The 24,085-nt window shown below is 52.5% G+C and overlaps 10 protein-coding genes across 10 annotated transcripts; 4 read left to right on the forward strand and 6 right to left on the reverse strand.

Annotated features, from left to right (window-relative positions):
* The first annotated feature begins 362 nt into the window (after window positions 1–362).
* On the forward strand, window positions 363–1,618 carry CDEST_01913 (uncharacterized protein). The gene is made up of 5 exons (XM_062918072.1): window positions 363–692; window positions 836–1,160; window positions 1,212–1,262; window positions 1,309–1,401; window positions 1,453–1,618. The coding sequence occupies exons 2-5, from the start codon at window positions 880–882 to the stop codon at window positions 1,556–1,558; spliced, it is 531 nt and encodes a 176-aa protein (XP_062774123.1). The 5' UTR covers window positions 363–692; window positions 836–879; the 3' UTR covers window positions 1,559–1,618.
* An 8,750-nt stretch (window positions 1,619–10,368) lies between these two features.
* On the reverse strand, window positions 10,369–11,237 carry CDEST_01914 (Putative chromo/chromo shadow domain, Chromo-like domain superfamily protein; the record flags this gene model as incomplete). The annotated part of the gene is made up of 3 exons (XM_062918073.1): window positions 10,954–11,237; window positions 10,442–10,902; window positions 10,369–10,371 (listed from the first exon to the last, which is right to left on the reverse strand). The coding sequence occupies exons 1-3, from the start codon at window positions 11,129–11,131 to the stop codon at window positions 10,369–10,371; spliced, it is 642 nt and encodes a 213-aa protein (XP_062774124.1). The 5' UTR covers window positions 11,132–11,237.
* An 878-nt stretch (window positions 11,238–12,115) lies between these two features.
* Window positions 12,116–12,478, reverse strand: CDEST_01915 (Putative glycosyltransferase, DXD sugar-binding, nucleotide-diphospho-sugar transferase; the record flags this gene model as incomplete). Its single annotated transcript, XM_062918074.1, has 1 exon — window positions 12,116–12,478. The coding sequence occupies one exon, from the start codon at window positions 12,476–12,478 to the stop codon at window positions 12,116–12,118; it is 363 nt and encodes a 120-aa protein (XP_062774125.1).
* A 1,334-nt stretch (window positions 12,479–13,812) lies between these two features.
* CDEST_01916 (Putative Chromo-like domain superfamily protein) lies at window positions 13,813–14,211 on the forward strand (the record flags this gene model as incomplete). The annotated part of the gene is made up of 1 exon (XM_062918075.1): window positions 13,813–14,211. The coding sequence occupies one exon, from the start codon at window positions 13,813–13,815 to the stop codon at window positions 14,209–14,211; it is 399 nt and encodes a 132-aa protein (XP_062774126.1).
* Window positions 14,212–14,722: 511 nt separating this feature from the next.
* Window positions 14,723–15,307, reverse strand: CDEST_01917 (uncharacterized protein; the record flags this gene model as incomplete). Its single annotated transcript, XM_062918076.1, has 1 exon — window positions 14,723–15,307. The coding sequence occupies one exon, from the start codon at window positions 15,305–15,307 to the stop codon at window positions 14,723–14,725; it is 585 nt and encodes a 194-aa protein (XP_062774127.1).
* A 955-nt stretch (window positions 15,308–16,262) lies between these two features.
* CDEST_01918 (uncharacterized protein) lies at window positions 16,263–17,632 on the forward strand (the record flags this gene model as incomplete). Its single annotated transcript, XM_062918077.1, has 2 exons — window positions 16,263–16,838; window positions 16,892–17,632. 2 exons carry the CDS (start codon window positions 16,263–16,265, stop codon window positions 16,982–16,984), a joined length of 669 nt encoding a protein of 222 aa, XP_062774128.1. The 3' UTR covers window positions 16,985–17,632.
* A 1-nt stretch (window position 17,633) lies between these two features.
* CDEST_01919 (Putative flavin monooxygenase, FAD/NAD(P)-binding domain superfamily) lies at window positions 17,634–19,756 on the reverse strand. The gene has a single exon (XM_062918078.1). The coding sequence runs from the start codon at window positions 19,258–19,260 to the stop codon at window positions 17,635–17,637; it is 1,626 nt and encodes a 541-aa protein (XP_062774129.1). The 5' UTR covers window positions 19,261–19,756; the 3' UTR covers window position 17,634.
* A 442-nt stretch (window positions 19,757–20,198) lies between these two features.
* Window positions 20,199–21,326, reverse strand: CDEST_01920 (Putative ankyrin repeat-containing domain superfamily; the record flags this gene model as incomplete). The annotated part of the gene is made up of 2 exons (XM_062918079.1): window positions 20,199–20,750; window positions 20,805–21,326. The coding sequence occupies 2 exons, from the start codon at window positions 21,324–21,326 to the stop codon at window positions 20,199–20,201; spliced, it is 1,074 nt and encodes a 357-aa protein (XP_062774130.1).
* Window positions 21,327–22,639: 1,313 nt separating this feature from the next.
* CDEST_01921 (uncharacterized protein) lies at window positions 22,640–22,975 on the reverse strand (the record flags this gene model as incomplete). The annotated part of the gene is made up of 1 exon (XM_062918080.1): window positions 22,640–22,975. The coding sequence occupies one exon, from the start codon at window positions 22,973–22,975 to the stop codon at window positions 22,640–22,642; it is 336 nt and encodes a 111-aa protein (XP_062774131.1).
* A 274-nt stretch (window positions 22,976–23,249) lies between these two features.
* Window positions 23,250–23,669, forward strand: CDEST_01922 (uncharacterized protein; the record flags this gene model as incomplete). Its single annotated transcript, XM_062918081.1, has 1 exon — window positions 23,250–23,669. The coding sequence occupies one exon, from the start codon at window positions 23,250–23,252 to the stop codon at window positions 23,667–23,669; it is 420 nt and encodes a 139-aa protein (XP_062774132.1).
* Between the last annotated feature and the right edge of the window lie 416 nt (window positions 23,670–24,085).

A 24,085-nucleotide genomic window follows, 5' to 3' on the forward strand; every position in this document is an offset into this window, starting at 1 on the left:
GTGGTCTCATCAACTTCAACTGGATCAAAACCAATGAGATGGTCGCAGACGGACTCACCAAAGCACTGCCAGCTCAGAAGCACTGCCGATTTCTAGCCCAGCTAGGTATGGCAAACGTTGAGCAACAAGTCAAGGCTCTCAGAGAAGCCGAGATAGCTCAGGCAGCTTAGATGCTTGGGTAGGATGATCTGCAGACCAGATCAGCAGTGGTCACAACACCACACGACTTGATCAAGGGAAATCCCAATCTTGGGTCTTCAACACTACATTACCCTACCTTCTGTCGCTCTCGCTAATCGTCAGTTATCAAAAGCTCTTCTTTATCCAGAGACACAACTTCAACAGTTGCCTCTCTGAGGGGGTGTGACAGAATCCATGCATGCTTCTATGCGAGTCATGGACATAACCCATCCAGGATGGTCTGACTGTACTTAAACAGGCCAGCCTGTCATTTCCACCTGGCCCTAGCTCTGTAACACTTATTAGGATAGCATTAGGCCCACAAGCCCGTGGTGATACCATCCACTCTTTAGTACGAATAAGACACTCTTTTCTGCTCACTCATATATGCATATTCCGCTGGCCACCCTGACTAACCGTCACCCGGCCAAACACGTCTTTTTGAGCCCGTTGCGACATGACACCAGTCTCTTCATTCCCCTGAATGACAGCCTCGCCAGCCACTCCATAATGCAAGCATGAACAGCTCTACCTTTTTGCCGTCTTGCTTTCCGTAACGCCGGAGCAGGGCCGCAAGACACTGGATACCTTCCGCCCTAGTGACTATAAATCCCCTTGAGCCGTCTTGGATCTGTGCTGACCATGTCCGCATCAGACGGCAGTCATCTTTACTCCCAGAATTTTCCACAATTTCACAAAATGTCTCAATGCCCGACTCAGCCAACGCGTCAGCTGGCAGACTACTTGCCATATCAAAGACAACGGGCCCAGGAACAAGCGTCCGTCGTAGGTAGTTTCGAGCAGGCCAACATCTCGTTGGACACCCGAACCGACCATCGATGTCTCACCAATGGCTCGCCGAATACGGATACTCAGTTCACCATTTCGGACATGCAACAGCTCATGCTGCCGTCTGAAACATTTGAAATCGCTGGTCTATCGGCACAATGCGATGGAGATCCAACAGCAGGGCACTCGAGGCAAGTCACATGGGCCTACCTCAGGTCTGCTTGATGACTGATTGAAACCAGCTACCTGGCGGACCTCAAGGCACCTGATGCACAACCACGTTTTTTGCCCATGTAAGCACGACTGCAGGGGACATAGACAAATACTTATTGACGACAGCAATGATTTCACGGGCCGATTGAGCGCAGTCGGTGACCGACTAGAACGAGTCACAGAAGTAGCAATACAAGAAACGAGCCGCGGTATAGAGCGGTGAGTCACCTTGGCTAAGGACACTTTCAAGATACGTTCTTACTTTGGTAGAACTGCACGTCTCGAGGCTCAAGTGGAAAGGATCACGGATTCCATCGACGCTTTGCTATGGGGGACTCTGCCGGGCCGAGAAAGTGTTGGGCATGGGAACAGATGAGTACGTACAGGAACGCTCGGAAGGATGACAAAGTAGTTCATCGCCTTTCCGTCACCCTTTTTAGCATGATGGCTGAATTTATGCTTCTGATGGCTATCTCTGTGGCAGATGTCAATGGCGGTCGCCAGTCCTACTGTACGTGACATGCGCGCTCAGCAGGTAGCACTTGACACAACGTAGTCCTAGCCAGCAGCCCACAAAATGCAAGGCATATCCTGCGTGCTTATGCGTCGAACTCGGCTTCACCCTACCCTCATGACTTGGCGTCGGACTAGCGAAGATCCAAACGTTATCCTGATCTTTCGATCCGCGAGGAACATACGATTCCGTCATGTTGATGATATTCACGTGTTCTTGGATAAGACTGCTTTCTGAAATGAGCATCTTTAAGAGGCCTCGGAATAAATGTTGATATGTTCAGCGACTCGGTTGTGATCGTGGTGTACGCCCTGGTTTGGTCCATCCGGTCATAAGCAACTGTTGTCTGACCGGTCATGAACACTTCTGCCAGCCTCATGGACTTCATTCCAAGAAGGGATCTATGTAATTACGTCGACAACCACTATTCTTCTTGCGATTTGCGCTCGTGAATGCTGTGCGGCCAAGTTGGCATCAGTGTTTGTGGCTGATATTCACAGACGCGCCGTCAACGGATAGAAATGTATTCATCAGCCTAGCAGAGGTAGCAGCGGCCCTGGAGCATCGTCTTCGTAGGAAACCAATCCATCATACACGTAGCGACCTTGTTACGCCCCTAGTGTTCCACAGTCTCGACAGGGCCGTAACAAGCTTCGATGGACAATGCTGCTGTAGGTCGCATCCACAAACCGTGAGACCAAGGAAGTGCAGGTGAGTGAAAGTAAAGCCTCCTTTCCGTCCTTTATGTTCAACACCATCTTTGAAGACTTCTCTATGGCCTTTGCGCATAGTGATCAATCACGGCGAAAGGACCTAGTGCTGCCATATTCCCATGCGGAATAACTCAACCCCCCTACTTGCGAGACACCCCCACATCCGAAACACTATCACCACCACTATCACCACCACTATCACCACTTATTTCACCACCACCACCACCCACCCATATGCAACTTCCGGCCTCACTGGGTAATTCGGATGCCCTGGATTCATCCAGACTATCCATATTGCCGATATCCGGACTTTGCGCCCGCCGGATATCCCATATAGTGGCAAAGGTGCTGTTAGGCGATAGGGGGACCTTTTTCCTCTTGCGTTGCCGTAGGTCCTCTAACTTGCCCTCTAGCTGGCGGACCTGGTGCTCTAGAAGTGCCACTCTAGATGCCTGGTCATCATACCCCTTTTGCACCTTTCTAGATAGGTGACGAATAGTATAGGTATCTAACCTATCCTTGCCTATCTGGGTTAACTGGCGTAGTTGATGCCGTAGCTCGGTAGACCGACGAGGGGTTGACCATGGGACGATAGATAGGACTTCATCCCACTGTTGGCTGCTAGGCTGGTTAGTCTGCTGGCTGGTCTGGCTGGTCTGCTGGTCCTTAGTTACCATAGGGTTAGATAGAGGCCGCTGTATGCATATTGGCCATAGTCCAGCTGACCTCCAGCCACTTGTAACGTTCTGGGCTGTTATGGCTGCATCTCTGGCCCTTATATAACAGGCCAGAAATGCCCTCTTGCCAGCAACAGTTGAATCATTAACCCAGTCATCTAGATATCCAACCTCCCTACGATAGGCATGCTTCAATGGGCTGAAGACTGATATATCCAGTGGCTGGAGGACAGCAGAGGAGTGTGGCGGTAGATATAGTAGATAGATCTTGTTCTGGAAGCATTCCCACATGAAGTCTGTAGATATATGGCTGTAATGCCCATCCAGAACCAGCAGTCTGGCTGCCTCTGGTTCACTAGGCATAGTGCCTGGGATGAACACCTTCTTCAACCATTCAAGGGCAGTTTTTTCAGTCGTCCAGCCATTATCCGTATATGTGAAGTGCCATCCTTCATATCCAGATAGGTTGGATGGAAACCATTGGACTTGGACTGATTTACCCTTATATATAACTAGTGGGCATAGGGACCTCCCATCGGCAGCCACACACTCGATAATGGATACCCATGCCCGGGATCCTGGCTGCTTTTTCTGGATATGCCGCGATGCTGCAGAGCCCAGCACTAGCCCATTAGATCCCCTGCCCTCCATAATGCCAGTTTCATCCATATTCCATCGGTTGGATGGATGGATTCCCTGGATGGCAGGGATATTGGTCAGACGATGGAAAAAAAACCCTGGATAACCTCGGAAGAATGGGCCTTCCATCGCCGGGCAGGAACTTCCCTCTCGCCTAATTTTTCTTGGCATCCGCTGTTAGTGAACCAGGTGATGAACCACTAGAATCCTTAACAGCCGAAAACTCTTCACTTCTCTGCTCCGGAGCCCTTCCGCGATGGCCTCACAGCCTCCGGCGGGCATCGGACCGCTGCCGGCCTCACCGGCCGGCCCCGATCGGGGCTCTGGGCCACCTCCAGAGCCAACCTCTCCATCAAGGGCTAAACGCCGCCGCAATACCGAGACTCAGCCACTCCGGCCCAGCCTCGCGGGAAGCCAGCCTAACACCTTCAACCCAGCTCCCCCAACGGCAAAGGGGCCTCCGATTTCAACTCCAGCCACTGGTAGGACCGCCACTGGCTCTGTCTTGTCCGCCCTGGACGAGGAGGCCAGGCACTATGAGGCCCGCAAGGACGTCTTCTTAACCATCGCGCAATCTGTTGATAATGTCGTCTCCAGCTTTGAGGGCCCCAGGAAGCAGATCGCGAAAGAGGCTACGGCCTATGTGATCCAAGCCCTAAAGAAGCTCATTAACAAGGAACATGCTCCGACACTGACCCGGAGCTGGGCCGCCGTCACGGCCTCGGCACCAGGTACAGCTCCAGACCCCCACCGGGCTCCGACCCGCCCGCAGGCCAGACCCCAGGCAAAATCCCAGGCCCCACCCCAGCCCCAACCCCAGCCGAAAGAGGACCTCCGGGTCTTCGCCCGCATCTCGGAGGAGGGCCTGTCGGCTGCCCGAAAGAACGCCCCTTTTGCCCTCCGCCAGACAGTTTGCCGGACCTTTGGCCTCCAACTGGCAGACATCCCTCACATCTACCACATTGCGACCGGATACTCACTAAGGCCATCAAACAAGCAGATCCAGCAAGGCCTCCTGGCAGACAAGCAAAAACTAGCGGGCTGCTTAGGGGCTTACAAGATAGAGACCCCTATAAAGTGGTTTACCTACGTCGTCCCGCGCTGCCCAGCCAAACTGTGGAGCGTTGACGGGGACGCCCTGGACCCAGCCACCTTGATCGAAGACGAGGTCTTTGCCCAGACAAGACTGAAGCCCACCCGGGCCCGGCAATCCCGCCTTGGGCCGAACCCCATTACGAACGAAGTCTCTTGGGTGATCTCATTCCTAACAGAGGTACAGCCCTTCAGACTGTTCAACCAAAGCAGCAGGTCCCAACTCATTCAGAAGAGGAAGACGCTCATCAGACACGACCCCGGCTGCCAGGGCTACCACTCAAACAGCTACTGCAACCGACAGCCGCTCTGCAACAACTGCAGCAGACCTTCAGACTCGCACGAGACTGGGCCCTGTACAGCTAAACCGAAGTGTGCGAACTGTTGCGGCCCGTTCCAGGCTAGCCACAAGAATTGTCCAGCTAGGCCTATGACGATGAACGGCATCCCTGCCCTCCCAGACCGGAAGGAGCGGGCTCGGATCCGCAAGGTTGGACAGAAGGCCTATGACGCCCTCTATGAGGTCAGTCTAAACGCCTCTCGGAGCAGCACCCAACAGCCTGGGGACCTCCCTCCCTCCGACCAGGACCAACCGCTCGGCTCCAAGCGGCCACGCAAAAGGACACCTTCCGAGAGCTCAATTATGTGCCTCGGGGACACGGACACCGATAGTAGCAGCACGAGTGAGGACGAGCCCGAGGATGCCGAGGGTCCTCCCCAGACTAACCAGACTAACCGCGCTATCCTACCTCTCTTGAGCAGGAGTCAGAGGGTAGCTCAGAAACCGGATTACAACGTTGCTAATGCCTACACCCACCTGGAACTCGACTCGGAGACGTAGGCCGAAGCAGGCCTCTCCGCAGGTGCTACGTATAGCTCAGTGCAACGTAGGGAAGCAGTCGCCAGCACACACAGCTTTCCTGGAGCTCTGCTGGGCTGAGCTGATCGACATTGTACTGGTCCAGGAACCCTGGATAGGCTATGTTGACAAAATGCAAATCAACACACATCCAGGTTTTGACTCCTACGTCCCAGTGGACTTCTGGAAGGACAGGGAAACCAGACCTAGGGTCATGACCTACATACGGAAAGGGATGAAGGGGAAGGCCCAGCAGCAGAGGCCCGTCCAGACAAGGGACATCCTATGGATCACAGTTGACAACGCAACTACTGTGGTTAACGTATACAGACAACCAGGAGACCCACAATCTCACACAACCACAACCCTACTAGAATACAGGCCGCCAGAAAGAGTCCTTGTAGCAGGGGACCTCAACGCTCATCATTACTCCTGGGAGCCTGGATCGAGGAACAGGAACAGAGGGGGCGACATAGCAGACTGGGCAGATAGCCACGGCCTGGCACTCATCGGCGAGACAGGGACTGCGACCCATGCCCAAGGCCATGTACTCGATCTTACCTTCTCAAACATTCCCCTCGCACACGCAGTGGTCAGCCCACACCTGCACCCAGGGGCCGATCATCAAGCAATTATCGCAACGATCCCGCTTCAAAAGCACCGACAACAACAGACAGACCAACCACAGTCACTATCAGTCGCAGACTCGGCCCTACCCCGGTTTAGAGACCTGATCAGAGCAGGAGCCTCAGTCTTACCTACTCTGCAGGACGAACCTACCCCTGCCGAGTTGGACACCCAAGCGGAACGACTAGCCGACCTTCTCTCCACGGCTGTCCAGGCTGTAGGAAAGAAACGAGGTAAGCATGGGAAAGGGGCCCCTTGGTGGACGGAGGAGTGCGCAGAAGCCCACCGAACGTACCGCGAGGCCTGCTGCCGACAAGCCCAAGAACTAGAGCAGACCCCACGCCTTGCTACCCTCGAAGAGCAGAAGGCCTTCTTGAGTACAGTCAGGAAAGCTAAGCGGGCCTACTGGGCTGCTAAGATCGAAGGAGTTACCTCGGACCAAGACCTCTACAAGATTATGGGCTGGCGAAAGGCTAGCCTAGGGGTAAGAGCCCCCCCTCTGGTAGTGGAGGGTCAGACGATCAACGACACTCAGGGTAAAGCCCAAGCACTCCGAAGAGCCCTCCTACAGAGGTTCAGTGCCCAGGATGACCTGCCCGGAGACCCGTTCGACGTCCCTACGGTCTCTCGACGACGGGTACCTTGGCAGGATGCCATCAGTAGAGAAGAGCTGAGGGAGGCTACCCTGACAAGGACCACGACCCCTGGCATCGACGGGATCACAACCCGGCTGCTTCGGGCTTGCTGGGACCTTATATCTGATCCTGTCAGACAACTGTTCCAAGCTTGCATACAAACGGGCTACTTCCCCCAGCCTTTCCGCAGAGCGGAGGTCGCTATGATCCAGAAGGCAGGGAAAACAGACTTTTCAAAAGCCGGATCTTGGCGGCCAATAGCCCTACTATCTTGTCTTGGGAAAGGTCTCGAGAGGCTGATAGCCAGAAGAATGTCCTACCTTACCATCCTAGAAGGGGTGACCAGCTCACAGCAAATAGGGGCTCTATTTGGCAGATCAGCGGTTGACCTAACCACCTGCCTCGCCCACGACATCGAAATGGCCCTTGACAAAGGGCTCACAGCTACATTGGTAACGATGGACGTCCAAGGGGCTTTTGACTCTGTTCTTCGGAACCGGCTGATTGTCCGGCTACGACAACAAGGCTGGCCTCACAGCCTGATCAGACTGATATTCCACTTTGCTTCGAACAGAAGTGCCAGAGTCAGGCTGGAGGACGCAACAACAGAGGACTTCCCGCTGGCTTGCGGGCTGCCCCAGGGCTCCCCGCTGTCTCCTATTCTTTTCCTGCTTTACATCGCAGACATCTTAGCAGAAGACCCGAAGCTTCGGTTCGGGTACGCAGACGACATCGGCCTTCTGGCTATGGGCCCCTCCCTTGAGAGTAATGCTGCGACCCTCGGCCAGGAGATCACACGCATTCTCGACTGGGGAACGGAGAACAAGGTCGCTTTTGACCCAAAGAAGTCCGAGGCTATCCACTTCACAAGGAAACATAATCAGCAAAGAGATCTGCCAGAGATCAAGGCGAGACACCTTAGAATCGTAGCATCAACGAAGCCCATCCGTTGGCTAGGGGTCTGGTTCGACAAGAGGCTTTCTTTCCGACACCATGTTGAAACAAAGCTGGCTGCGGCGACGAAGGCGGCCCAACATCTTAGACACCTGACAAACACAAAAGGCGGGCTCCCGGCCGCTGCTGTACGCAAGGCTGTGATCTCCTGCGTCCTGCCAATCGCTCTCTACGGGGCCGAGACCTGGTATGGAGGCATGACCAAGCCAGCCCCTGGCAGAGCCATCGATACCGGCCGCAATGTTTCTCTCCCGACAGATGAAGTCAGTACAGGCCAGAAGGGTCTTGCAATCAAGCTCGAAAGGGTCATCACGACGGCAGCAAGGGCTATCCTGCCGGCCTGGAAAACAACTCCAACACGCAGCCTCCTTAGGGATGCTGGACTACCACCAAGCAAGGTGGCTCTGGAAGGAGTCCGCCTCCGCTTCGCAGCACGTCTAAAGAAGGTTGATCCACAACACCCTCTTGTCCCGAGGCTCTCCCAACGAGGGCGGCAGCAGACGAAGCTCCAACGGACTGCAGACCTTGCACCAAAATGCCCGAGACCAGCACTCATCCAACCGCAGTACCTCCCAGGCTCACAAGACCTGATAGTCCTGCAGACTAAGAAAGAGGCAGCCAAAGCTTTCCAGGCCTGGCTAAATACCGTACCAGACAGCCACATGGTTGTCTTTTCAGATGGCTCCAAAGCGACGAACGGAGCCACAGGATATGGGTTTGTCATCTACCGCAGCAACAGGCGCGTGGCCCAGGGCTGCGGCCGACTCGGTCTAGCAGAGGTGTTCGACGCTGAGGCTGAAGGGGCGAGGATAGGACTCCGGCGGGCCCTCTTAACCTCCCAAGGCCAACCCATACACATCTGCATCGACAACACCAGTGTCATCCAAGGAATACGGGGCGAGGCCCCAGACTCCTCGCAAGCAGCGGTGCTCGAGATCCAAGCTGCTGCTAGGATATACAGCATCCACACCCACTGGGCGCCAGGACACCAGGGGATTAAGGGCAATGAAGAGGCGGACCGGCTAGCCAAGGAGGGCACAGCGCTGCCGGTCCCTCTAGGCCAACTAGCTACGCTCTCCGGGATCAAACGGCTTGGCAGAGAGAGATTACGAAACCAGTACAGACAGTGGTGGGGTAAAGAGGCGACCGAACGGTACACCCAGCTTGGACTGAGGCTACACTTCTCCTGCCCTCCCGAACTCGCCCTACCACGGAGCACCCTTCACCACCTCTTAGCGGCCCGGTCGGGTCACGGGGACTTTGAACACTATCACCGACGCTTTAACCACACCGAAGCCTTGCTAACCTGCTCCTGCGGAGAGGCAAAAGACGTAGACCATCTGGTCTACTGCCCAGCGACCTTGGCGAGGAGGCAGCAGTGGCCCACCCTCTACCCAACTGGTCCGCTCGACCCCATAGGACCTATGGGATCCCTTGAACGATACTTCAAGGGACTAATGACTGACCCAAAAGGCTTTGAGGCCTTCCTCGGCGTGACAAACTTCTTCCGGAAGATCTGCCCACGCTACTAGGGAACGGGCTTCGGCACGGGGTCTAGACAGCCAACTCAACCCTCATAGGGAATAGACGGGAAGCAATGAATCTGGGGAACCAGCGGGAACCAGGGACAGATAGAAGGCATAGTAGCCATCAGGCAGGATTTGGAGGACGAAAGGAAGGGCGATGTATGAAGTGCATAGTCCTAGCCCACGGCTCTCCACGCCACATACCCCTCGGGAGGTCTGCGACAAGGGTTCCACCCTTGCCGCCATGGCGTTAAATACAACAACAACAACAACAACAACCATCGCCGGGCATCGATTGCTCTGGATCGCTGGGTCCTAATTGATGGGTTTCGCCGCAGGAATCGGCATACCCATCTCTTGCCCAGAGGTTGATGGGTATCATGGGTATCGCCCAGCATACGCTCTGCCGGGCCCTTTAGTTGTTGATGGGTAGGGCCAGCACCTAGGGCATCTTGGATTTGAACCCATCCAGCCAGATAATCCTCCTGGGCTTGGGATAATCGCTGCATATGGGTATAGGCAGTATTTTTGCTTTGCCGCCCATGGAATCGGTGATGAAGTGATGCGACTGGTATACCCCATGCGCGAGCTGTTTCCCGGATACCCTTCCCAGCTGCTACCTCTAGAAGGGCCCGTTGGAGCTCATCTTCGGAGTATTGCTTCATGATGGGTTGAAGAAGGTATTCTGAAAAAACGGCGTTGTTTGGTTATATATGGTAATTGTTATGATGGTTTAAAAAAGGTGGTGATGGTGGTGAAGGAGGAGAAATGGGGTGTTTCGGATGCGGGGGTGTTTCGGATGTGGGGGGGTTGAGTTATGTTTCAAAAATAGAAAATCGACGCAGGAACTCGGCCCCTCAAACGTTGATCTGGGGCTGATTGTACCGCATTTCGACTGCTCCGCTCCTAGCTGCGTGCACTCCTTCCATTTCTTTCATCACTCGGAACACCTACTCTACCTGGAAAATGGGGTAGCCGCATCATCTTGCGCCTCTTGTTCATCAACCCAGTCGCGTCCTTTACAAAAGACCCAGCCTCGGCCGGTCTCGCCATTGCCCCCAAGCGGCCGACGACAGAGCGCCAATAGTTTTCCACAAGTCTGCCGGCAGCTTCCCGAATATTCGCTTCTGGCTCCCACGATGTATCAGGAGATCCGACCCAAGCGACCTGCAAGTAAACGTTGCCATCGGGCTTCGTCTCATGAGACATGACTTTGAAAACGTGCCACAACTCCCTGTCCACCATTGCACTTTCCCGTCCGCCCTTCACACGGCTCCAGTAGGCGAACAAGGTCAGTGCAGCATCTTTCTGGAGATTGCTCTCGGGCTCCCAGGTCTCTTCGTCTCCCTCCCAACGGACATTGATCTCGAAAAGAGTGTCACAGGTAGGGTCACGGCGATGCCCAATCAGCTCCTTAATCACGAAGTAATCGGTCCGTAAGTCAGCCGTGGCTTTTGTGACACTGTGCTCGGCCTCTTTGGCGACTGTCGACAAGTTAACATTGAAGTATGCATTAATTAAACAATGTATCATACCTGGCGGTACATCCTCCCAAAAGACGGTGGTAGCTTCAGGCTCAGGCGTAGAGCTGTCTGATTCCTCTGAACAGTTCATCTCGGCCACCGGGGCATTGGCGGCAGTTGTCGACACATCGAGTTTCTGGGCAGAAGGGCACGCCATATTCAGATCGGGGAGGATATAAGTGATGTGCATTGTGTAGGAGAATCTGTGTTTCGTGTGTGAGAGGATTAGAAGCGTCAGATGCAGGGCGTTGGATAAAATGAATGAAACAGGCGGCCAGCCAAGCTATTTATCGGGTTGAGCAGCTGTCCAACTAGGCCTTCTGCCGACAGGGATCTGGTGCATCCCTAAAAATGGGCTGCTTTTTGGAGCGAAGCTCGAAATCTGGTGTGTGTGGGGGGGGGGGGGGGGGGGGGCACGGCCCAATCAGGAGCATCGGTTTACTCTCGCGACGGAATTGTTCATCTTGTGACACTGATTTCCTGCTGAACATGGAATGGCAAACACACTCATGGCTATGGTGTCATTATCCCGTTTTGCTGCCACAGAGTGAGCATGGATCGAACACGCGATTAGTTGCGCAGCCTCCGTGTCTGTCATTTGGCTGAGCTCCGGAGTTCGGCGCCCGGTGGTCATCGGCGCCCCGGCTGGGATCTCGGTCGAATGTGGGGCCATCCGTTCCAAGCAGGACCAGTAGGCTTTCCTGATCATGACCAGTTTGCGCACCCCGATTGACTCGACTCTGCCACAGGGTTTCCTGATCCTAAATGCAAGATGCTTGGCTTGTGTCGTGACTTTCGTTCTTGCATGCGACACTCAGCGCAGTGAATCCATTGTTGCTGGGATACATGGTGGTTTTTGGACTCATGTCGTTGATTGATTTGACTTTCTGCTGTTGGGTTGTGGCCGAATGTAGAACATGATACGCCAGAGGCTATTGCGTAACGATCATCGTGTTTCATGGTTGAATAAGAGCCTCATCTCCGGTGTCTCTATTGTCGCCGAAGGGAGACCGTGGCCAGGACATTGTTAGAGTTTACATGATGGCGAAGATAATGCTAGCCGGCAGTACTTTGCGACTACTCAAAGCACCGTTTGTGAAACATCCTAAGATATGCGACGTTGACCCGTCAAATCTGGATTGACGGGTTGCAAATACTCAAATACCCCATCGGTTCATGCTGCAGGACCGGTGGAGTTCAGAAACTCGAAGCTCGTGGGCCTGAGCTCGATCTCCCGAACCCCATACCGGCGCACCGGATCCTTCACGGACATAACTACGCGATCTGCCATTTTCTGAAGCACAGGATGTCTAGGTGCTGAGGCAATCGTCCACTGGGCAAACTGCAACGGATGAGGTAAGTCTTCCCATCGCCTACCATCACGCTGGTCATTCTCGGTGCCTATGACCAGGCGGGTGTTGTCTCGCAGATGGGATGGAGTCCATGAGTCGATGGGTTTGAGGGCTATAGTATCGGTCTCAGTGTAGACGACACCTTCGGCTTCAAGCAGAAGATATCGGAGGAAATCGGATCTCATACCGACGTTCACGTTATAGCGTGTACTTTCCTTCAAGGCACTGAAGAGTCACCGCGCAGTTTTGTGTGGAGAGAGGAAGTTAACGTACTCTTTGTAGCCTTGATCGAGTGCCAGCCACGTGCGCGTGTTCTCTAACTCTGTTTTGTGTATATAGTCCCACTCACCTCTGATTTTTAGCGGCATGATCTGCCAGGTACGGGAGGGTATGAGATGATCTGGTTGCATCAGATGCCACCCAAACGACGCACGCTCAGGAGATCACAAGCTCATCGATCGACTGAGTATCTCACAGGAGCTTGCACCCAAGCAGGCGCCGTCAGATCTGTCGCTTGGTCATCATGCGGTCGGGGGATGGTGGTGGAGAAGATGACAGTAATAAAGATGGTTAGTTGTGAGCATACTGTATCGCGACCAGCATCGGCCTCCGGTTTTTTAAGTTTGGAGATTGAATCTGTCGCAGCTGTTTATGGATCTGCCTGTTGGACAGGAACGTTACAAACGTAGGACTCCTGCTACAACCGGAAACGGTTGTGTTGGAAGAGTTTCCGGATCATGAACCTGACATCCATTTCGGTTGCGACTCCAACGTGCCGCGTGGGTATAGTAATACTCAGAGAATCGAATACTGTGTTGTTTGCGGCTGTGCAGTGTTCAACCGGGTCTGGAATTGGCTTCCGCTTTTTCAATATTGGGATAATATTCATCGCCGTGGCTGATGGGTCCTCTCGCTAACTGGGTGTGTGGCGAAGCATAGAACCGCTTACTACGTGGTTGACAAAACATCTACAGAAAGCAACAATTGGCTCCTTGCATAATCCAACCCAGCAAGCAGGACGGTTCTTCGGTGGTTTCAGGCTTTCCCAAAGAACCGGTGTCAGCTTCTGGTGAGTACTGCATTCTGACCTTCCTGTCTCATGTCTGCAAATGCAGCCACAACTAGCTGCGCCAAAAGGAACTCTAAATCATGAACCAGAAACTGATTTCGGCCGGAAGTGTACACCTTCAGATCCCAAGTGTGCGTGTGCGTGTCTGTTCTTGGAGCCTTCTGGGTCGTAAGCTGGTACCTACTTGCTCGCCCTTGTCATCAAGCACCTTGGCTTCATGGTTCGTCTGGGAGAGGCTCAATCACTGCAGCCACGTGAACTTCAAAGAGCACATTAGACTATTTCTGCCCGTTCAACAACTTCCTACTAGAAAAGCCACATTCTCTTCGAACTGCAACGCCAACCCATCTTTCGCTACCTGTCTTTCAAGTCACAACCGGCGCCTACTGTACTACGTTTCACTTTCTGCATACACCGACCATCCGCTCACGGCTCCAATCACCATCCACCATGGAAAGACAATCAGTCAATCAAAGCAGCAGCGATAATGACGCATCCATGACCGAGTGGCAAGTGGAACGTATCCAAAGACACAGCGTTCTTCGTGATGCAATCTACTACCACGTGGTTTGGAAACCAACCTGGGAATCCGAAGATAAACTTCAACACATGCTACCCGACATCATCGCTTGGAACACTTGCCATCGCTATCCTGAATCCATAAGAAGACCGTCAAATCAGTTTGACCCTACTCTGGAGCACTGGTCGGGAAAGGTCATCGGGAGGAAAGAGGTGGACGGCCTGGCTTACTACAAGATCCAGTGGGAAGCGACCATGGAGCCGGAAGCCAATCTAGAGAATGCAAAAGGCCTCGTGAGGAAATATTGGGATACATTCTACAAAGCCTAGCAAAGTCTGAAGGATGCGTAGTAGCTCGAACCGTTGTGAAGGTAGTAATCGATTACTTTCATGTCGAAGCATGCATAGATGAGACGTCCACTTTTGACCGCAAGAAACCGGAAGGTAACCCCTCTATGACTGTATTCAAAGATGATGCTTTGATTCGATCTTGAAATGATATGAACACGGCAGTCCTTAATGTCCTCGGTGGTTGAAGTCATTCGGCTGAATCGGGCAAGCCTACCAGTGAATCTTACTCATAGACACGTCCAGCTGTGAGCTCGAACCGCGCCCTCTTTCGGCACACTCACCAGATCTCTGGATACCTTCCACACAGTGCCACAACTAGCGAAATTTGGCTGTGTAGGTCACGAACATACATAAATTCTTAGATGCACTTGTGTTTATTGTTGGTCCGTCTTGTGATGAACTTTTGTTGTTTAGAATTGCCAAGTTGCAGTTATCACCAAAACGTATTGGGACTGTCGAGAAGAACTATGGATGTTTCAAGGCCCTTCAGTCACGTATGACGCACCCGCTTCGAAGCAACATCTATCTCTTCCATATGCCTCTTCATCGGGCTTTTGCTCTCGTTCTGTGGCGACTCCCTCACTTCAGCAACCCGTCCAGTCGTGTCCTCTGCTGCGGTCATTGCCAACGCCAGCAGCGGACCAAAAACGTCGTCCCTAATGCTTGCGTTACCATCGTCGGATGCTTGACCATACGTCTCCTGCAGGGCATCCCCGAACGTTTCGCCCACAGATCTTGACTGCAAGTCTACAACGGAATCGAATGTCTCCGAGTCTTGTAGCGACATTGAAAACGCTGTTGGCGACACGGTATCGCATGACAGCTCCATGGGAGACATGTCGAACTCCAAATGCCTGATACGCTCGTCTTGCGCGTGAATGGTCTGACATTGCGCTTCGATGCGTGCTTTGTATTGCTGATTCTCTATATGAAGTTGTTGAAGCTGGGTATCTTTCAAGGCGGCATACTCGCGCCAACGTGAGATACATGTCGTCATCTCGTGTATGATGATTGCGACGAGCCTTGCGGTAAGATTGTCGGCTCTTTCGTTTGTTATAAGCTGAAGCACGTTCATTTTGATACAAGTTGGTTTTCAAATCTCAAATCGATCATCTGGTCCTAGACACTGCGTTCTTTTCAAAGAAAGAAATATCAGTAGAGCTGCTTTTACACGAGCACAAACCTGATGGCGAGAAGTCGCTGTCATCGCGTAGCCAAAATCAGCTCTTCATTTTGAAAGACGGTTTCGCCCCCTACTAGTCCATCTCCCAGCAGTTCGTCAACGTAGGTGTGTTTTGGCAATACATGGACTCAATTAATCAAAAATTCACTATTGCACTCCAGAAGTTTACACAGGTGGTTTTATCTTTCCTTCTCATTTGTCTTAAGTTTTGGGATGGAAGAGGCCATGAGGAAACAGCGTTGAAGTGGGGTCATGTCATCACGAGCCATCCCATCGCAACGACGCGATGCTTGCGCTGCGGCTTGGCTATTCCTGACTTTGGTTGTTTTCCTTTACTGTGCACTACAGCAAGTACAAAGTCGCCGTTTACCCTCGATGTGGTGAAATTAAACAGTACACGTATGTACACACGTATTCCGTGGATGACTCAAGCCGCATTCGGATGCAGCTGCAAACTGCTCAACGAGTAAATTCACAATTCAGTATCATACGTGTAGCAGGAAGGTTAGCGACGAGAAAACAACAATAATTCAAAATGCCTGCTTCCATTCGGCCACGGTACAACATACAGCCAGTCAATCACATGTAGTGTGCTCTCCTAGGCACCCTGATGAGATGGCTGTGGTACTGCATCAATTGATTGGAAGGTGACATGGGACCGACCTTTCGTCACTTGGTCAAATCTTGCCTCGAAAATGCATATTCACAAATGTATCGACTTCTTCCTCATTATTTCTCTCATTCAAAAACGTCATTACTTGTTTGTGTCTTCCCGGCTGTTAAACTTGAGCCCAGAGGCTGTAGGTTGCCCAACGTCATAAATTCTCGAGCAAGCCTGCTGCAGCCCATGGCCCGTCACAGACAAAGCATGGAAGACGACCAGTACCCTTCCAAGAAGTGTTTTGCAACTGCCATGCGACCCGTCACAATGGTCGCTCTCCATACTCATTGTGGCGACAATAGTAATCATCGGCTCATTTACAAACCACCCTCGTTCTGGTGTCACCCCAGCCTGCCTGACCCGTGTGACTGTTACGAGAAGAGTCTGCCAGCACTTGGAAAGTATAAATTCGCGGTTGCCCACACAGACTGTCACTCCCTAAGCTATCTCTCTTACCCATCTTCTTTCAAAACCATAAAGCCTATTGTCATTTTGCTAGCGCACTTCTCTCATCGTCTTCGTGCTGTAACACTCCTAAAAGGTCGGCTTACTGCAATGAGTGGCCGCTGCTACAAGAGCTCAAGGATCACCCCCTGGGTCAATAAGATCACAGCAATCGTTGAAGTGGTCGCCTCCTGGTTCAAGACTTCAGGTGCGTCAAGACCATCGCTCTGTCAATTCCAAAGCATTCTGATCCTTGCCATAGTCCCCCCATTCAAAGAAGTCACAAAACGCTTCAAGGCTACCGACAAAAGCACCAAAGTATGTTGGAATAACTTGCCCTTTGCCATCGGCTCGGGTCTGACAAAGGTCAGGATGTCTCTCAGCAAGAATCCCCTTGGTGGGAACTCAGTGGTCCGGCGCCTCCAGGACTTACCCCTAAAGCCTTAAATCGGAACTGCCACTAAAAAAACATCTTCCGCTGCGTTTCTGACTAGGTCATCGACTTCGTTGTCGCATACAAACTCAACGTAGGAGTTATTACGTCCAATATACAGCTGACAGCGAGCATGGAAGGTAGTTGGATCGCCTCTCGCGTGGCTTGGCGTCTCGTCACTTGTCGATGCATACTAAGACTTGCAACGACTGTCCGTCATTGTTTTTTGCTCACCTTCTCACCATTGTACAAGCCCGATTGGAATTCACAACGACACATGTGGGCTGCGACTTTCTGGAGGAAACGTGCTTAGGAACCTGATCTTTAGCTATGGCTACGGCTGTTTCTTGCCAGTGTTCTCTTGGGGTATGTCAGTTTCAAGACAGGAGAGCCGTGAAAGGGGAACGATAAGCTAGACGAAGTGAGTCTGTAAGATGCTTGGTGGAAACTTGTGTGGAAATAACAAGCGTTCAATAGGGAAATGGAAGGTTGGTTGACCACATCTCGTCTCCCAACCCCTTGATCATCGGATTCATTGCGGGATTCATTGCGGGATCCATCGAGATATCGCAACGTCATATGCGAAGATTAGACATTGAAAAGTATTCAAGACAGCATACTCAAGTTCTCCACACCTTTCAGACCACAAACCCCAGACCAACCCCAAACCCATCCTGGCTACTAGGATACGACAAAACTTTCCCAGTCATCTAGCGAACGACTACACATGTGTCTCCATTGCTGAACCCCACCTAGAAAGACAAGTGGCTCAATATTCTTGTGCGGGATGTTCGCGCCAGTCCACCACGCAGTGCTGTCGCGAAAAAGAGTCGACTCGAAGGCATCCATTACAAGACTTTTCCACGAGCGGCAAGACTCTTCCGATGGCTCGATCGAATGCAGGCCGTCTTCGCGCATCCGCTCGAGGAGGCTTACCACCCAATCAACCTGAAGCTCAATGAAGGGCGGTGCGTTGGTTTGCGTTGTCGGCCCTTGCGGCCCGTACAGCATGAATGCGTTGGGCATCTTGGGAACCATCATGCCAAGATACGTGCTGATGCCGCTCTTCCAAGCGTCCCGTAGCCGGACGCCGTGCTTGTCGTGGATGTTCATGTCAAGCAGGCTACCCGTCAAAGAGTCGTAGCCGGTGGCCATGATGATGATGTCCATATCGTGGTGTATGGAGGCGTCTGAGGCCTTGGTGACAATCCCCTGCCTGTCGAAAGACTGGATCGGAGTCTTCTTGAGATCGACCAGTTTGACATTCGGTCGATCCAGCATCTCGTAGTAGTCCATCTCAAGATTGACGCGTGTCGCTCCGAACCATTCGAACTGATCCAGAGGCGCGACGATGTCCCTCTTCTCGGGGTTCGTCATCCGGCTTCTCGTTTTGCGGACCCAGAAGTCGTACAAGCATGCGTTGGCCGTCTTGTCAAACGCGATGTCGCGATAGTTCGACTGTGTGAGACCGAGGCCACCCCTATTCCACAGTCGCTCGAACAGACCGGCCCGTTCTGCTTCAGTCGTGCAGCGAAGCAAATCGGTATTGTGATTGTAGGGCAGCGCCGAAGACGAGCCGAACTTGGCCTCGCTGAATATGGCGTCGTAATAGTTCTTCATCTCTTCCGACTCTCGGTTCGACAGCTGTCTTTGGTGCATGGGGATCGCGATACAGGGGTTCCGAACGAAGACTGTGAGCTGGCAGTCCACTTTGGCAAGCTCCTGTACGATCTGCAGACCGGACGCTCCCTGCCCGATGACGCCAATCTTCTTGCCCGTGAGCTGGAGATCGTTGGGCCATGCGGACGGATGGATGACGGGTCCACCGAACATGTCCTGGTTTGGAAAACGAGGCATGTACGGTTTGTTCATCGGGCCGCATGCGAAGATTGCGTACTTGGAGGTCGCGCACAGACCCTTTGTCGTGCGAAAATGCCAGCGTCTGCCCGCAGGGTCGTACTTGACCTCGTCCACTCGGGCGTCGAAAATCGTATCCTTCCGCAAGCCAAGAGTGGCATCGACGTGATGAAAATATCTGCGGATTTCTTCGTACCCGGGAAACCGCTCGGTAAAATGAAAGTCGGCCCAGACTTCGGACAGGCTGAACTGGTAGGAAGGCGTGTCGGAATCGACCCTGGCTCCGGGATACCGATTGAAGTGCCAAACGCCCCCAAAGTCGTTTCCACGTTCAAGAATCTTGGCCGAGTACCCCGCCTGTCGAATCTTGAACAGTGAATAACAACCGCTGAAGCCTGCGCCAACAATGATGACGTCTGTTTCAAGTGTGTCTGCCGTGTTTCTTTCCATTGTAACGAGGAAGGGAGAAATACGGGGTAGCCGATTGCTGTGGTCGCAGGTATCCGAAGCAGTGATCAAAGCTGTATGGGTGTGAACGAACAGTAGCAGGATCTGTAGATCAAATCTGCTTCACTCGACTTTTATTTCCGTGCCTTTATACGTGGCTTGGTGTATGAACAGCCATGATGTCGTGAGTCACCAACGAAAGGAGCTTCTGGCTCTTTGGCACCGAACATTCATGGCAAGGTCTTCCGTGGGATGTCGCAAGGGAACGGCGGTGGACTCAAGTGTAAGCGGCGACGGGCTCGCAGCAAGCTGTTGTTGTTGGCCATATTCCGCCGCTGCGGCAGGAGCAGTTTCTGGCGCATCAGTTTCCGGCGCGTCAGTTCACTTGCTGCCTCCCGTGCACAAATGTCAGTGCTCGAAGACCTCTACCAACCCAGGAATGATGGGATGCATGGTTGGGCGAAGCCTGGAGAGGGCCAGATCAACTGCCCGCCATACACCCACTTTGAGAGGTCAATTAACGGCCAGATCTCAAGCGTCGGAATTGGCGCAAAGAGGGCCTGTTTTCTCGGGTATTGGCGTCATGACCCCCCAATAGGCAAAGATTGGGGCCAAAACAGCGCCAATCTTAGCGCAAAAGGGACGGAGATTCTAGAACTCTTCGTAAAAGTGGAGGCCCGAAATCTAGTGCTGCGAATGCCGATACCGACAAGCAATCAGACACTCGCGAAATTTGGCGCCGCAGCTTAGTGAAGTGCATGCAAAGTCTCTATGGTAAAAATCGTCGGCACCTTGTCGGCCGGCGATTGGCCTGCCTGCCTCGCCGCAAAAATCGCAAAAGGCTTCCCTGCCTACAACACACATCGATGCTTATCGAGCCATTGCGTGAGACTGGCGTTCTTTGCATTAGGCGTTGTGTCTGGCCAAAAGCCGGGGTTTCGTCAAAGGCAAGCTCCGTAGGCGGTCAGCAGTTTGACTGCTTCTTCGCTGTTGTTCCGATAGGCAAAGAACAGCGGACGCTGTCCCCACTCCCCTGGGATGTTTGCACCAGCCCCGTGCTGAAGCAGAAGCTCAGCGCAGGCGAGGTTGTTGTATAGAATTGCAACCCCAAGGGGCGTGTGCATGAACGGTTCCGCCGGGGCTCCGTCGATCATGCGATACCCGTCATTCTGCGAATCAATCATAGATAGACAACAGGACTTCACTGACGACCCGAAACCGTCTGGCCCAATGTCGAAGAGCCGCTGGAGAATGTCGTAACCCTCGGTTTCCGCAGACAAGTTCGGCAACCCAAAATCGCCTGCCAGTGTATGCAAAATCGTGTCTCCGATCGAGCCTCGTAGAAATAGGTTCGTAGAACTCGTGATGGCATGGCGTAACGCTTGAGTCTTCCGCCCACAATCGAGCTGATGCTGGTGCCAAGCATCCGTTGACACCTCCCGTCTGAATAAGCGCTCTGGCGTACGCACTAGAACATGGAAGATGAAGTCGTTCTGTCGGGCATGTCAGAGTAGTTACGTTCAGTGATGGGTCCTTGCAAGTGCTACCAAATCTGTTCTATCGGCTTCTTGTTGTTCTTGATACCTATGCCAATCTCCCGATGAGGCAAGTGTCAAGTCGGTGGTCTCACTGCTGCCGTCGAGGGCTCTCCAAGCCGAGGGAGACTCGGATGGATCTGGATATTCGTATTCCTGGTAAGACAGCTCATCCATTGGCACATCCTGTGTTGGTATGACACCTCGCTCGGTGAGACTGTTGCCGCTGGAAGATGGCGTGTTCACGCCGGACGACCATGAATCAGAAGAGGCAATCGTCTCTTCAAAGTCCAAGGAATACGGATTGGAATCGATCAGTAAGTCTGATGAGTGTTGGTCCAGATGCTCCATTGCGTGAGGCGAGGCTTTCGTCCATCTACGGGCGAAACGAATAATCATAACAAGACAATCTGTCAACCAAGTACGTTCAGGATGCTGAAGCAGAGCGAGAAAGCATCTCATCATGACAGCATGATATTTGAAAGTTTGTCCGTCGTCGAAGCGTTTATTCAGAAAGCAGCAAATGGCTCTCATATCCAGGCAGTCTCTCAAAAAGGTCCTCTTACCCCATCAGCCGCCATCGGAAAACGCCACAACGCAATTCGCGTCCGGCAACGGACTTTGCGCCATATGCAAGACCTATCACAAACCGGCTATCTTGCGTACCCCAAAAGCTTGTTTTAGCCCTGTTCGGCGCACCCAGTCAGACTGGCAACAATGCAACCACGCAGTGAGAAGAATCGAAGTCAAGCTTCTGGTAATGTTATAAGTACATCCGTTCCACAGCAAACCCCGTCATAGCAAAGTGTACTTGGAAAAGACTCGAAATATTGTGAGCCAGAAAATCAGTGACGACCTTTAACGCTGACATCACTACTTCGTGGTGTGTATTGAACATCGCTACGCTACTTACGAAACGCATGACCTGCGTGAAGATGCAAGACGCTGCGCCGAAGAGTGAGTTTTGATCGCAGCCCAAGCCCTCATCATGTTCATGGCAATAACCCCCGAAGCCGAACTGGACCCATGCGACAGATCAGCCAGTCTGGAATTGCCGCCTTGCGCTCGAAACAAGAAAGAAAAACCCCCAGGGCTACGACTACGTGGTCCACGGTACGTGTCTGGCGCTACAGTTTCCATAGAATGAGGGACTGACTGCTTGCCAGCCGTCAAAGCCTGAGGAAAAGTGACCGTTGCAATGTCAGTCAGTGTGAATCAATCACACCCGGCGCTACGTTCGGCTGGGTGACGAATGGTAGACTTGTCATGGAATTCGTCAATGGTAGGATGGCGTACTATTTTGTGGCCGACGATGGTCGTACGATAGGTGTCTATCCTGGCGTTTGGAGTTGTCCACCTGTGTTTCTGTGGTCGCCGAATTGAAGGTCCGCGAGCCATCGATGTGGCCGTGGCAATAAACTCCCTTTTATTCCACTCACTAAGCAATATCATAAGTAGACCAATAGAACGAGTCTTCGTTGCTTCACCTCGCCGTATATACGGATACCTGGTATACTTACCAACACTTACGATGTCACTCATGTCAAACGCATCATCACGTCTGGCTGTTTGGGCGGCATGTCATAATGGATAAAGAAGAACAGGGTTATAGACAAAACACAAAAGCCGATACTGTCCGTCTGCGAATCATCACCACGCGCTCGGCAAAATTCTAACTAGCAGTGCCTAAGTTACTGTACAGTACACGGATGTATGGTAGACTATATCAGCTCCCTGGTGGCCCCCGTTTTGTCGACTGACACTATGCATCCGTGATAGCGATGACGCTGATCAAAATTATGGCCGAGAGCTTTCGCAATGCTTCACTCGCTTCTCCAATTCCGCGTCTACTCTAACCCCAAAAGGATTGACCCATATCCCTTCGTCACCTCCAAGTCTCTAAGGCATACTGTTAGGCCTGACGCCGACGGTGTAGCCACTGACGAAAACTTGCTCTCCGGGCGAAACGGCGACCTCGGATTGTTTCTGGCGCTGCTAGCCACAAAGCTGTTCGCTTCTTTCAGCCTGAGTTGGACCGCAGCGGTGCCCGGCAGGCTTCGTGATTGTGCCGCCGAGGAAGAAAGGCTTGTCGCACCAGGGGAGAACAAAAGGTCCTCGTAAACGTCGGCCATCGTTCGCCCGAAATGGACAGGAGCTGGGTGTTGCGGAAGTAACGGTATCATTTTTGATGTTGCAAGCTCGCGATGGCAAAGGAGTCATTGTTTCACGACATCGGGGCTGTTTATAAAAGCATGCCAAAATAAGCCACATCTGGCAGCGCTCTCATCGCGTTCAATTTTCGAGACAAACAGAAACGTGCTTTTGTGCACCATGGATACTGCTGTAGGTTTCAGAGCCATTTTTGGCTTCAGGAAACGAATGCCATATATAACAGGTCGGTTGAAGGATTACTTTCCAGCCTCACTTGTGTGTTGAACCAAATCGGATTCCGTTACAATGGAGATCTGGGCGGTTGCCAATGTGTACACTGCTGCTGCTCCGAGTGTCAGTACCTCCCAGCTGCCGTCAGAAACAGTAGCTGAGCTTCCTCGAATATGCACGTGGGCCACCGAGGGCGATGCGTCCACCACGACGGTAGCACAGACAACCGCACTACCAAACACCCTGGTACCAAGTCATCGGTTCTGGAATGCTAGTTTCGACTACGAATCATCGAACGCTAGTATAATTACCAGTCTTACGACAACGACATCTGGCGGCAACGTTGAACCGTCTTGGACATACCACAAACCAACACTGCACACCACCGCGACTATCCCCGTCAGCGCAACCGCTGCGCATGGCGCTAGCTGTAGTCGCTTTGCAATCTTTGTTGCTTTCTTCCTGAGCGTCTCGCTTTGGGACCGTCTTCGTTAGACCAGCCTTGCTCTTCCTGGTGGCCGGGACATGACGATCGGGTGATTCGGGGTGGCGCTGATGAGAAATGAAAGCACGGGTGAGATCTGGTTTACATCCACTGCTGGGGGTTCTACTTAGAGAAGGCGGTGGACGATGTTTTAATTAAGCACGTACCGTAAATTTGCCGCAACAAAGGATATGGAAGCCTGTCTATGAGGGCCCGACAAGATTTTTGTGTCACATCTGTTTGCATGCGATTTATGTTGGAGAAAGATGACGCTTTCAAGATTCGACTTCCCAAAGCTTCACTTACTTCTTTGCTAGCTTCTCTTAATCACTCAGATAGGCTCCTTCAGTTATGAAAAGATATCACAGCAGTAACACAACAAGCCACACGTGGATAGGAGACAATGCACCACGCCAACCAAACATGC

The sequence above is a fragment of the Colletotrichum destructivum genome, chromosome 1 (genome assembly GCF_034447905.1).
Source record: "Colletotrichum destructivum chromosome 1, complete sequence".
Lineage (NCBI taxonomy): Eukaryota > Fungi > Ascomycota > Sordariomycetes > Glomerellales > Glomerellaceae > Colletotrichum > Colletotrichum destructivum.